Genomic DNA, 13,238 nt, shown 5'->3' with positions numbered 1-13,238 from the left:
CAGATGGAATCTCTACCCTTCAGAGCCGTTCTTCATCATGTACACCCCTCCCTCTACCCATCGTCACTCTGCACCTGCTGCAGTGAAAAGGCCACGGTCCAACACCAAATGTGGGCTTGTGCAGAGAACCCATTCCCTACAATTAATTTCCCTGACCAGTGGATGGAGGCGTTGGGCCACTCAGAGCCCCAGCTCCAGAAGGAGCTCGTGACTCGAGCGGCTGAAGTCGTCGCATCCCTTTGGGTCGCGCCCCCGGCGCCCTAACCCTGTATGTAAATAAAAGTTATTTCTCCCTCTCTATCCAACTTCAGCTGCTTCAGCTTCTACCAGGGCAATAACGCAGCATCAAGAATTTGCTATTAGAACTTTATTGCGCTTGCCATCTGGCAGCTAGTGCACGCATCTTAATGGTTTTGTGCACTTGTTTCTCTCTGTAATGCACCACTGGTGTATAGCCAGTTCTGACTGCAACCATATGAACTACAAGGTTATAATACCACCACACAAGGGCTCCGGAATGGAAAAGCCCCCTTTGCATGGTGGTCAGTTCCCACATCTGTCACAGCTCTCATACATTGTTCTCACAAGTAGCCGCATTACTTGTGGATCATAGAGATTGTTACAGATATGGACGTGGTGGGGAGCATGCCGGTATTGCTGTAAACTTTTTGCTCTGCGTAACTGTGGTTTGTGTGATAATTTAGGGGAATTCTTTCTTGCAATCATGCGCAGCACATGTACATTTGTCAAGATAGCGTTATCAGTTCGCTTTGCCTGATGTACCTGTCATTTCTTTTCTATCTCCCCTAAGTGATAACTGCTACAAGGTGTCTGCTAAAAATGAGACATGAGTCTTTGTTGCTTGAAATGAAGCACTGGCATGTGTCCGAGCAATTGCTGTGCATCAGAAAGAACCAATTAATGTTCTGAACCAAAGCTTTTGAGCGCAGGACAGGGATGCATCGCATGTTTCATACAGATAGCGATCACTCCCATTTCTTTTTAGCACAAACCACACGTGTGCAACTAGCCTAGTCATATTCGCTTCAGCATATTGTATGCATTAAATGCTTGCTATGTTGTTCTCCAATTACAGTTGAACCCCTTTATAAGAGACACGTACCGGGGAGCAGTTTCTGTCTCTTATATGAGATGTCTCTTATAAGCAGGGAACCATGTTTTCACTTATTAATCAGTCCTAGTTAAATGTAGGCACCGTATGACTAAAATAAGCTCAAAAGAATGCTACAGCATGTTGCAAAAGATTCATTCTAATTTATGTTTGGTGCCCAGAATTTATGAAACAGTTCTGAATCTTTGTTTACTTCATGACTATTTACACTGTTTTTTACAACCGATTCTACAAGCTTTTTTTCCTTTCACTGTTTGTGGAAGATGAATTGTAGATGAGTTCACAAGCCTGATGAATAGACAGAGCGCACAGCTTCTTAGGCTGTGTGCTCAGGCTATTCATTATGCTTGCAGGACTCAACATCTGCGATGCTCCTTGATTGGGAGCTATGCGAGTGGGAGAGCCCGCATGTGCGGTTGCACTCCAATTGATGGCAGTAAGCTTCAACCACTTCTGTAAGTTGCATTTCCATTGGCAGGGCTTTTCATCGTCATTTCATAGCTGCCTGAACCACTGTGTGTTTGCTGAAGTTATAATAAATAGCGACTGCAGGCGTCTGTTGTCCACCTGTGTTTCCACAATGGAAGCAATTGCAATTAGTGACTGGTGGCACTGCATCTGAAGTTAAAATGTCTGTTACAAGCGAGACTGTTGATTAAAGTTCAAGGATGACGTGTCCCTTATAACCAACTGTCTGCATCCAATGTCTGTTATAAAAGAGGTCAATTTAATGCGAAAGATAGGGCAGCCAACCATGTGGGTGAATAGTGTCTCTTATACCCATTTGTCTCTTACATCCATGTCTCTTATAACGAGGTTCAACTGTACTAATTACAACAACCATGTATTTTTTCTGGCTTTAACACGTTGTTGATGCTGAGAGAGCGACCTGGGCAATGCATTCTAGATTGCTGCAGATTCGTTTCACATGCACTAGTGATGGACATTCGTAAATTTTACCTTTATCAAAACAGAAAAACACCACGAACTGGACTTGCAACCCAGTGCTGTGCAACGCAGTCACCAAGCCACTCTTGCCGGTATAACTGTAACACCCGCCAGCACTCAGTGCATACAGCAGAGAGAAAAGAAAGAGGGAGCAAAAAAAATGGCTTCCTGCTCTTCTCTTTTCCGCCCAAACTGTTTATTTTACGCAGTCTGTATTCTTACTGAGTCATCATTTGTTCATACACAATGAAGCGTCTTTGCAGTCCATTTTTATCCGCAAAGTCAAAACCGCACATAAACTTACCTGAAGCAGTGTGTGAGCTGGAGGAGGGTGGTTAATAGGGCGAGTTGGTTGACTTGCATTGTGGGGGACAGCGCAAAATAATGAGGGCAGGAGGCAGCAAAGAAAACAAACAGGACAAACGCTTCTCCTGTTTGTTTCCTTCGCTGTCTCTTGTACCCGTTATTTTGGCTGTTTCCCACAATGCAGTGCATGAGCACTGCAAGGCACAACTTTCCCTCTCAAAGAGCACTCTTGCACAAGTGCTCGTTCTTCAACAACCTCAAGCTTGTTGAAAAAGCCTCTCATTTCGATCAATTTCTTATTTGGATCTCTTAGCAGCCCAGTCACCTGATCCCAGCTAACTTGCGTAGTCTTTATTAAAGCACTATGTGTTAGGTATCTAGATTTTTCCTCTTTCACGAATTTTACATGTTATCACTCAACAGCATTATCAAATCAGTGCACCACCAATCAGTTCGCTTTAACCACAAAGAGGTGATATCCACCTCATGCTGGCATCACAGTGAAGTCAGAATACAAGTTGCTCTAGATCAATAGATTAGCAACCGAGAACACGTGTATAGGGACCGGGCGGCCGTTGTATGGCACCACCGTCGTTTCAGCGAACAGCGCCGCCCGTGGCGAACCGCTCGTCAGTGGAATGCCGGTGGCGGACAGCGCAGCGTAGTTGTGCATGGCTTTCTGTCGTTTTTCTGCGGTGCGGCTTGCAAAGCGAACGTAACCCCACGTGCATTTTTCAGATCGGTAAATCTTGAGTGTGGATGTGACGTTTACGAGGCATGCCATGTGTGTTACTTACGCCCATACTCAGTATTTACAAATAGCAGACGACGCTCAATGCGCCAAGCTGGAAGTCAAGCTGGAAGTGAAAGTTCGTTGCTTCATGCAATTTTTTCATGCCTGCATGCAGTTTCGCGAATCGAGGAGTATATTGCCGCTAAATGCTCCCTCAAAGCCGGTGTATGCAACCGATCTAGGAATGCTGCGGCGCTGGCCTTTGGCAGTTGATGACGAAACGGCACCGACGTCGTGCACAAGCGAAAGACAAAGTTGGAGGGTGTCTTCGAAGATTTACCTCAAAAACAGAAATTGTGACGGACGACGCTTCCGTATCTTCATTACCTACGGCTGAAACGTGTTTAATTTCACAGAAGTGCTCTTGCAGTCATCGGGAATCGTTGATAGAATAAATACCGCATGATAGTAGAATGTTATTGCTTGTCGTAGAGAAGCATTGCTTTACAAGAATTGCAATGGTTGCTGGCTAGTTGGCAAATGGTTTTTCCAAAAACCAATTCCTGCGTGGCTGAAGGACGCAAGTCAGGAGGGTGCCCGAAACCTGTACTCAGCTTCACAACTGAATGCGCGGTCGGTTTACAAGCTGCCACCTACGCTTGAAAAATCATGCACACCTCCGTCTAACGACGATGATGGTTTATCGCAAAGCTCTATCGTATGGGTTTCCTTGGTTGCCTTCTGGATTTAAACTTTGACTAGTTAAGCGTCGAATTTGACCAGCACGCAGTTTGGTCTTTTGATCGCAGCGTCTTTGACTGACCATTTCCCATTCGATTTCGCACGAAGAAAGCTTTGTGTTCAACCATCATAATCATTAGACGGAGGGCTAGGTGATTTTTCTGTTTAATTTTGAACTTCCATGCCCCCTCTCCAAATCTAAACTTTTTCTAGCGTGTCGGAAATGTGTCTGGGGTGGAGGACTCGGGCTCATGCACCCATATTTGAGGCAACTAATCGCGCGTTTTTGGTGTCTTCACCAGGCATTACACGATTTTTTTAGGTACTCTGTAAATAATACTTAAGCATTAAAAAACACCGGCTGACGTTAACACTGCCACATTTTTTAACTATCGGTGCCAGCCTTTATTCTACGCAGGGGGTAAAACGGGAAGGGGAGGAGGGGTGGTTTGTAGCTTGGGCTGTTGAGTTGGTGAACAACTTTGGCTCTTGGTAAAATGACCACCACAAACGTGGGATTTCCACTTCGGCTTTCAGGCTCCCATGCTGTCACAGTGTCGCCCACCAAAACCCAAGGCACAAAGCTCACGGTTACAGAAAGTGTAAACTACTACCGCAACATTTCTACGGCTACACGGTAATCCATCTCGTATGCAGGTGCCTTTCTATTTAAAGCACACGTATCGAGGTATCCCAGCGCTAAGGCTGGCGCTGAAACCATAGTCATTGAAACCAGTGAAGATAATTTAAAGTGGCAGAAATGAATAATAATATTGCTAAAAGCTTTATTCCTGCACAGATCGCGCAAAGCCAGGCGCAGAGCGCTGCAAAAAGCGCTCGTGTTTATGTAGCCCATTCCGAACCTTACAAGCATCCAATAAGTTTGCGTAGCCGTTAGTGCATTTAAGAAGAAAATAATACTACTAATAGTAGTTTTATTCGTACTCAGAACGGGTACGTGTAGCCAAGCGCAAATCGCTGCAAAAAGTGCTCATGCCATTGCAGCCGATACCCAACTTTAGAAGCGTCTGACAAGCTTACGTAGTCATTACTGCATCTAAGAACCCAACACATCTGTTTAGACTTCGTTTCATCTCACGTGTCTGCTCACAACGCCACCAAAACATACAAAGCACCGAAGCAAACACGACAAAACCAACGGGAGGCTGTGTAGTCCAATGCACCGGCTCATTCCACTGACGAGGGGAGCGCCGAGTGGTGGCGCCACCCGTCCAGCTGCCCGGTCCCTATACCACTTTTTCACATTACTCTTTTAAAAATAAGGTAGAAAATAGTGAAAACATAAAGACAGGTGCCACCGCCACTATCTGTACCACAAAACTTGCACTGGAAGTGCTTCAATCGTCTGGTGTGCGCAACGCCTTTCATGGCTGCCAGGCGCTACTTGTCCATACTTGAGACGGCGGTGCCACTTTTCGGGGCAGCATGCGAGCTACGCACGAGTGGTTGGTTCGACGCCAACATTCACGGGGCCTCAAAAGGACAATATCTTTTTCTTCAACAAAGCGTCACTACTGATCACGAGTCCCATCAAGGAACATTTTGCTTAATGGTCCAGAGGTGCAAAGGTTGTGGGAGTTCGGGAAAATAAGACTGATTTGACTGAAACTGACCAAACCGCTCAGTACACGGTAGCGTTGTATGTGGTTGATTCTAAACTGCTATACATCACCGCTGCCTCGCTTTCTTCCGGTTCATCGTGATGCAAACAGTGGTGTCAAGTTTGATCAGCGATTGCTCAGCAATTAAGGCATCTTTTGGCACCAAATCAGTGCGAGAACAGCTATATGGGATGGTCAGAATTAATTGTTTGAAACCAATTTGCTGGTAGCCTTCAGTGTCCCTTTAATTCATTTTCCATGCAGACAACTATCGCTGGAATGGTCTTCCAGAAAGCATCAGACAAGTGGGGCGCAATCAACAGCTGCCATTTGATCACTTTTGTAGAGACATTTTCTGCATATTTTTCGTGCAATTTATATTCTCACTTATCTTGTTTATTAAGTTGTCATTCTTTACTTATACATCCCTTATGTAAAATCCCACATGCTTGGGTCTTCAAGGGTGTTTTAAAATAATAAAACAACAACTTCAGGTCAGGGCAGTGTTTTAAATGTCATGTACATTCTGATTTCTCTTTCTTTCAATGTGCATCAGAAATGCCTTTATTCTATGTTAGAGACAAAACTAGCATTCATTTTTCCATAGTGATTTAGAGTGAAACTATTTGCAGTGCAAATGACCGTGAGGGTGACACCTATTCTACTCCGCAGCTGGTATTTTTGTGGTAGAGGCAACGAAATGACACCATCCCCCTTCTTTCCTTGCTCCTATGTCAGATGAATCTCACAGTGTCGACTGCAGTAGAAGGAGACAGACAGTGTGGGTGCGAATGCAAAAGGCGGCAGAAGCCACCACTTCAGTGCGCCCATTTTGAGAAAAGAGAGAGACGCGAGGGTGAAAGGGCCGTCGTTTTAATGCATCTGTGAGTACAAAGGAGAAAGAGAGAGAGCACGCGTCTAGAGACCAAACAGAGAAGAGAGAGAACGACGACTGCTGCCGTATGATTAATGAGCGCGGTGAGACTAGCGGCGCGCTATGGCGACGGCGACTAGAGCAGTAGAGGACTAGGACTGGGGGGGACGGGGGGGACGGGGCAGTGCAGTCGGGGTCGGCGGTGGCGGCGGCGTTCCGCGGTCCCGGCCGTGGCCTCACTTGTAGTAGTTCCTCCGGTGAGCGTCCCCGGGAGGCATCTGCAAGTGGACACACGAACCGGGTCACGCGGACGCCGCCTCAACTGCCACACCAGATTGCAGCGACCACGCACAGGCCCCGAGAGAGAGTGCGGCCTGCTCGCACTGCTGCCACCAGCTGTGCACGTCCCACTCCGAGAAAAACGGGGGCCCCCACTCTGGGCTGCATGTACGTCTTCCTCCCCCTTAGGACCTAAACAACCGATGCGTGTCACTGTACATTAATGTCTAACTCCTTTTCTCTGAAAATGAAAATAAAAACCTGTAATACTCTGGCCAGGTACTCTCATTAGGAATGGAACAGTTTCGATATGTCAAGGGCGAGTCCACGCCTTCACTCATGCAAAGGCTCTGCTCTCACGTGGACATTTTTACTTTAAAGAAAGTGCTAAGCACAAGTAACTAATGAAGCCAAACGAAATGTAAGGTTTTAGCAACATAACACCCACCATAACATAGCAACATAACATGACTTACACCCAAAAGTATGTCGTCCAATAATAAGTGTATTTGCACTATTTGTGCAGTCAAGTCTGTCAACTCATGTTGGTGCTTTTGAAGCTGGCCTAGAAGTTGCTTATGGTCTACTATGTTCGTTGGCTGATGTTTTTTTGTTTTACTATTTTTTTTGAAATCTTCCTTCAGTCCAATTTACAACGGTTCCCCTTTCCTATCCCCAGCTTTTGCGCATCTGAAATGTATTAATTTGTTGTCCTGCTCTAGGACTTACAAAAGCGCTGAGGGCAAAATAGGTTGGTTGTTAAAAAAAGAGCAAGACGAGACAACTAAGTGGGCATCACAGCCACGGGCCACTTTCTGCATCATGATTCCAATATTAAAATAATAAAAACAGGCTGCGTGAGCTTATTGAAAGTTCCATTAACAACAAGATCAGCTTTTATGCGGAAAAACGTCAGAAAAATGCGTTAGGTAACATTCAGCAGGAATTTGGAACTAATAATTCAGTGCTCCTTCTTTAAAATTTATAGCACCATGAAAAAAAAAAATGAAAAAGGAGAGGGGGTGGAAATGCAAAATTTCCTTGGTTGGCAAGTTTAAGTGAAGAAGGCATCATTCATTACCAGGAAAATATCAAGGAAGCCTAAAAAGGTGAAATATTTCTGTGTACACCAAGTTCCCACTTGCCTTTAGTGTTACTTCCAAAAATATCTGTTCCCCCTATCCATAACATCTTCTACCGTCAGCTACAGCTGCCTCGGACTGTTCAGTTGAAGATGTGCATTTGTTCTGCCTCACACTTGAGGAGGCACTCGTGCAGTTCTGGGGGCACACAGTGCAAGCAGGGTGCACTCCTGGTGCGCAGCCGATCACCCCAGAATCTCAATCCAGTGCAGAGATCGACACTTGCCAGTGCCACAGCAACTGCTGATTGCCTTCTCTACCATACTCAGTTTCTGAGCAAGCCAGCTTGGCAACACAGAGCCACCAATTCACACTGGATCGAGACTCCAAATACGCTGTGTTCTTCTCTATGCAAGGTACTATAGAAAAAGGCAGGCCAGGACACGCTCAACAACTAAATAAAGATGAAAGATGAAGATTTCAGAGTCTACTTTGTTGCCCTCGAAGGCATCGGCGTGAAACCTTCAGCTGCGTGCGCCCAATTCAATCCTATCGGCATGTGCACAATGCGGAACAAGTGTTGTTCCACCTTTGGAACAAAGCGCTGTGCCGGTACGTTTGGCAGTTTGGCACAGCAAGCACACGCCAGGCGCAAGCACACAGCCATGCTCGCATCACAACAGCATCCCGTGAAGAAATGTCGGCGAGGAGGCAAGTCGGCCACCATTTGTACTGTCTCAGAAAAAGTGGTACGTGCAACACAAGGTTCGCCCAAAGCCTACAATACAGGCTGCAATGGCTTTCAGGCACACTGCAAAGTTTCGAGGATGGCAGTTTGCACCGTGAAGCTTGCGCAGCCTAACAGATTGACACGGGACGTCATAACCTGGAACTCTCGCTCCTCATACTCGCACGTTGATTCTTCCACGTTTTGGCGCCCTTTAACAAGTAAAACAAATTATCTCCTCGAGAATATTTCATTTTCGTAGATGCGTGCAGTTTTCTTGCTATGAAGCTGAGCTCTCTGAAATGATTGTGAGGCAAATACCCTTACATTTGCAGCAACATTCTGCTTTGCCTAATACTGCACATGCTTGCACATACATGCAGAAAGAAAACAAATCTCATCAACTTCAGAGCAATTTTTTTTTTCAGCAGGAATTATATGCTATCTTGTATGAGAAATCTCTTTTTTTTCCGAGTAAAGTGAACTAAGGAGATGATCCACTTTAAACACAGTCCCACATTGTGACCATATTAAATGCTTGAACAATGAAACAAACAGACTGCACATTGTATCCTTGGCAATGCATGCTTTTGCACCTTAGGGTAAATAAAGAAGTTAACTTTGGAGCATGCAGAAGCTAGTTTGATACAAGAGGTCAGATGCGAAGAATAGAACAGACGCGACTTAAACCTCAACAAGGTTATTTTTGACATGGCTAAAGAAAATAAAGAGAATATGCAAGAATATAGGAAGATAAAGAGAATATGCGAGAATGTAGGAAAATAAGAGAATGTGCACAGAATATATGATTCCCTACTGATGGCTTTTCACTGCAGTTGGTGTACACCCTAACGGAAAACACTTAACAAGGCCAATATCACACTCAGTGATCAGCCTATACTAGCTGTAACATGCGCATACAGCTCTAACCAAAGGGGGCCTTTTCTCTTACGTAACAAAAATTTGTTGCTTACTAGCAAGCAACAGAGGGCTACCACAAAAGAGTTCAAATTAGCCATTATCTCACCACCCTATCTGTATTGGGCTTTTGAGTCTATGGCCAACATGGAAAGTATGAGGGTAGAGAAAAGAAATGCTGGAGGCAGCATGACAACCGCGGTGCCTGTCTGGAGCTAATCAAGTTCGTGAGCTCCGAGCTGCTAATGCGAACACGACGACCCAAGGACTGCTCCACTATGGCGCACAAAACACTGACTGAAACAAAGTTCATTGAACACTACACCAGCAGTCGCACGTGTTGAAGGAAATCGTACAAGACAGTTGTTGACACCGTCTCCGAACCGGGCTGTGGGCTTCTTTTGCTGAAGTGTACAGCTGTCAAGGCGACGGGGGGCAGTCCAATGGCTTTTGAGGCAGCCACAGAACTGATCGGCGCCTATGGATGGCGGCTCGCAACGCTTCCCGGCGGATCGCGTTCTGCAAAGGGGCTCTTGGGAAGCCCGGGGCGGAGGCAGTTGTGCGACTTGTTTGCTGGGCACCGGTGGCAGGTTCTTCAAGTGGGGGGACGCTTATTGCTACCTCTGGCACTTGGCTTCTTGGGCTTCATCATGGCATTGGGAGGAAACGCGCTGCGTCCCTCCGGCTGGAAACACAGCTCAGCACAGTCACCGAGCACGGGGCTCATAAATTACAATTTTCCTGGGCTCTTTCATGGAAAAACAAGCTTTCACAACTGTAATTCTCTTCCAACGTACCATTACTTCAATTTCTCGGTGACATTCCTTCAAAGGTCAGCATTGACTGACCAATCTTTTTCACCCCCACCCAACTCGTCTCACTTTCTAGCGCTTTTCAACGGTGCTCACAACCTAACTTCCGCGAGAATGCAGAGACCAAGTATTACACACACAAAAAAAGTGACTCAGCTGCAGGCACAAGTCCTTTCCTGCAGCACTCACACTGCCTGGAGGCTGCGATTCAGGCCTTACAATCATAACTTGTTCACATGATGTCACACCCACTCCAGGAATTGCACAGGGGGTGGCTAAATCCGCTCCAGTGTTGCACTGATGCAGTGCAGTCAAGAAATCTTGAAGAGGGCGACTGCACTAAGAGAGCACTAACAGTAGAACACATGGCGACAAATATCTGCAAAAACGTTAGTCCTGTGAACAGGCTGGCTGCAAAAAGCAGTTGCAATTGATGGCTACGTGGACGGGGTCATAACCACTTGCGCATCAACAGGTGTCATCCCCTTGCTTTGACCTCTTTCTGTTTTTTTTTACTGTTTTTTTTCCTCCTTTCCATTCCTTTTTGAGCACATTCTCACTGAATACATACTGCGAACACAATCTTGAACTACAGGGGAGCACTCACATGACACAATACTCTGCCATCAGAACACAAAAATTCATATTCTACAGTTTCTGCGGGTGCCACAGTTGACCATACGTGTTAGAGCAAAGTGAATGTTCTCTCTTTCCTTGAATTGCTGGAGGAGCTGCAGCACTGTGGTTCATCACTGGAATTAAGTCATCTCGGCTTTGCTGTGATGTGACACGTGCTTTTGCAACAGAAATACTGTCCCATCTGGCACCTGCAATATTCCATACCTCTCCTGGTGCCTCTAGCCTCATTTCGCATGCAATCAACTAATTGCTTTGTCATAGCTTTAAAATGAATGTTTAAGGGATACTGAACACCTGCAAAACATATAAGGAAGGCTATAGAGTCTGCAGCTGCATTGAAATTGAGGCATGAAGACCGTATCACTAAAGGCAATGTGACAAAAAAAAAAAGTTTAGAAGTTATGCAAAAAGCTCTTCCTGAACGGCCTGTTCACAAAAAATCATAAGAATAAAGTTTCATATATACCTGGCCTGATCGGATTAAGGACAAGAAAAAAGCAAAGTACCGTATGAACTGGAAAATTATATAATTTTGTCCTTTGCCATAAAGAGCTGAGGGGCCTATAGAAAGCACTAAAAATAGTACACCTATGCCACACTTTCAAGGCTACCCACAAAATCAAAAATGAAAGTCTAACGCTTGAGGCACGAATTCTCAGGAAGAAGTTGATGTGTACCATGACCATGTGAAGCCAAATGACTTTGTTCTTTGTGGTAACAATGCAAACCATTTATCGTATTTACTGCGTAATGAACCCACTCGTAATTAACACCCCCCCCGCTCACTTTTCTTCTTGAGAATTTACTTTCTTGTTACCTTGTATAAAAAGTGCAGCAGGAACAGAAAAGATACTGTTCAACAATGTTTTTATCTCAGCATGGTTGGTGATGCCGTTAAGGATCACAGTAACTTGATATCATGCCGCAGTACAAGCAGAAACGCTGTACAAGCTATCTAAAAAAAAAGTATCTCTCAACAGTAGCTGGAGACGCAAGGGTGAATGCTCTGGCTCACAATTTAAAAATGGCATGTTTGCGGAATGCCGCCTGCTGAACACAAAACAAACCTTCTTGCGTGTAGCACCACGAAAGCGCTGCAGCATGTGAACAAAGCACCAAATGCACTCCACACTCCTTCCCTGCTCTGTGCTGTTCCAAGACTTCGCCATTACGCCCCATGGTTTTGTTGTTCAGTTGTGTTCTGCCCTTTTTTTGTGCTTCTGGTGCATGGCATACGATGGGCCAGTGCATGAGCTACACAGCTGATTTTAACTGAAAGTGGTGGAGCAAGCGTTTAAGCTATGGAAACCGCGCGGTGGCGACACTTCAGCGTTGACCCAGTGCGTGTACGTTACTGGCAAAAACCTTGGTTTAGGCGATGAATAGGGATAGCAGTGTGTTTCATGGGCCCAAAGAAGGAAGGTTTCCTGGTGTGGGAAAAGAAGTTTTGGAGTGCCCTGACGGCATGGAAGATGATGCGCCATGGGCCAAACATTGCCGGGAAGCCGCAAGCAACTTCAGTGAGCAGGACATCTCCGATGCCATGTAGGGGGACAGTGGCGAGCAGCGGGCTACTAGCATGTTGTGAATATAAAAGAAATTTGGTTACATAATTACCTGCTTGTTTTACTGGAAAGGTAAGGTTTTGACAGCGCTTCTTTTATCCTCTTTAATGTCTGAAATGTCTGCTTTTAGAATCAGTTGCAACTTTTTCCCGCATAATGAACCTTCCCCCAAATTCATGCTGAATTTTCTCAAAAAGTGGGTTCATTACGCACGTAAATACGGCATTTGGTGCTAACCAAGCCCATTCCTATAGTCCCGGATGCCTTGATCAGAAGCGTAATCTATTACATAAATCATGTTCCAAATCAAGTCATATGTGAAACCAAAGAAGGGTGGCTGTGTTGCAAAGAACTGCTTTGCATTTAAAAATTGAGTGCAGATAATTAAGGGGCACAGAAGAATTACTTTAAGAATGCTTCTTTCAATTCTGTTGGTACGTCACAGACTATTGTACTTCAACCTCAATTCGCCTCCTGTGCAGACTTGGCTAGAAATAATAAATTGACAAGCACAGCGACAAGTGTTCTTGAGGGACATCGAAGCGCACCATCCACACCAACAACTGCAACAAAATAGTCCGGCACTTAACTGTCTGCAAGACAGTCTCATTAACAGGGATGGCTGTGTACTGTATGGTGAACTGTGAGCCCTCCTCAACCTTAAGACTTGGGGCCCAGCATCTATAGACCAACCTCATAACTGAGAACAAAGTAGGAGTGTAGCTACTTGTGTAGCCACTTTTGTAGCTGCTACTACTTCAGCGGCAGTTTCTACACCCCCAAGGGTTGGAATGCCTATGTTTCATAGGACTGCCACATTTTTCCTGGCAGTTGCTGCTGACACTATCGTATCCATCAGA

General features: G+C 45.4%; 1 protein-coding gene across 6 annotated transcripts in view; it reads right to left on the bottom strand.

Moving 5' to 3' along the window:
- Positions 1–6,339: 6,339 nt before the first annotated feature.
- The window catches only part of Mmd (disintegrin and metalloproteinase domain-containing protein mind-meld), a 47,087-nt gene continuing 40,188 nt past the window's right edge, over positions 6,340–13,238 (bottom strand). For all 6 annotated transcript variants that reach the window (XM_077699848.1, XM_077699850.1, XM_077699849.1 and 3 more), the window contains one exon: positions 6,340–6,634. In XM_077699848.1, coding sequence (XP_077555974.1) covers positions 6,593–6,634 — 42 coding nt within the window. In that variant the 3' untranslated portion in view covers positions 6,340–6,592. The remainder of the gene's footprint in view (positions 6,635–13,238) is intronic.

This window comes from Haemaphysalis longicornis, unplaced genomic scaffold (genome assembly GCF_048455015.1).
Source record: "Haemaphysalis longicornis isolate Haplotype H1 unplaced genomic scaffold, Haemaphysalis longicornis Haplotype H1 scaffold_2, whole genome shotgun sequence".
NCBI classification, from domain to species: domain Eukaryota; kingdom Metazoa; phylum Arthropoda; class Arachnida; order Ixodida; family Ixodidae; genus Haemaphysalis; species Haemaphysalis longicornis.
Note: the sequence above shows the minus strand (reverse complement) of the source record. Positions and strands in the feature narration are given on the sequence as shown.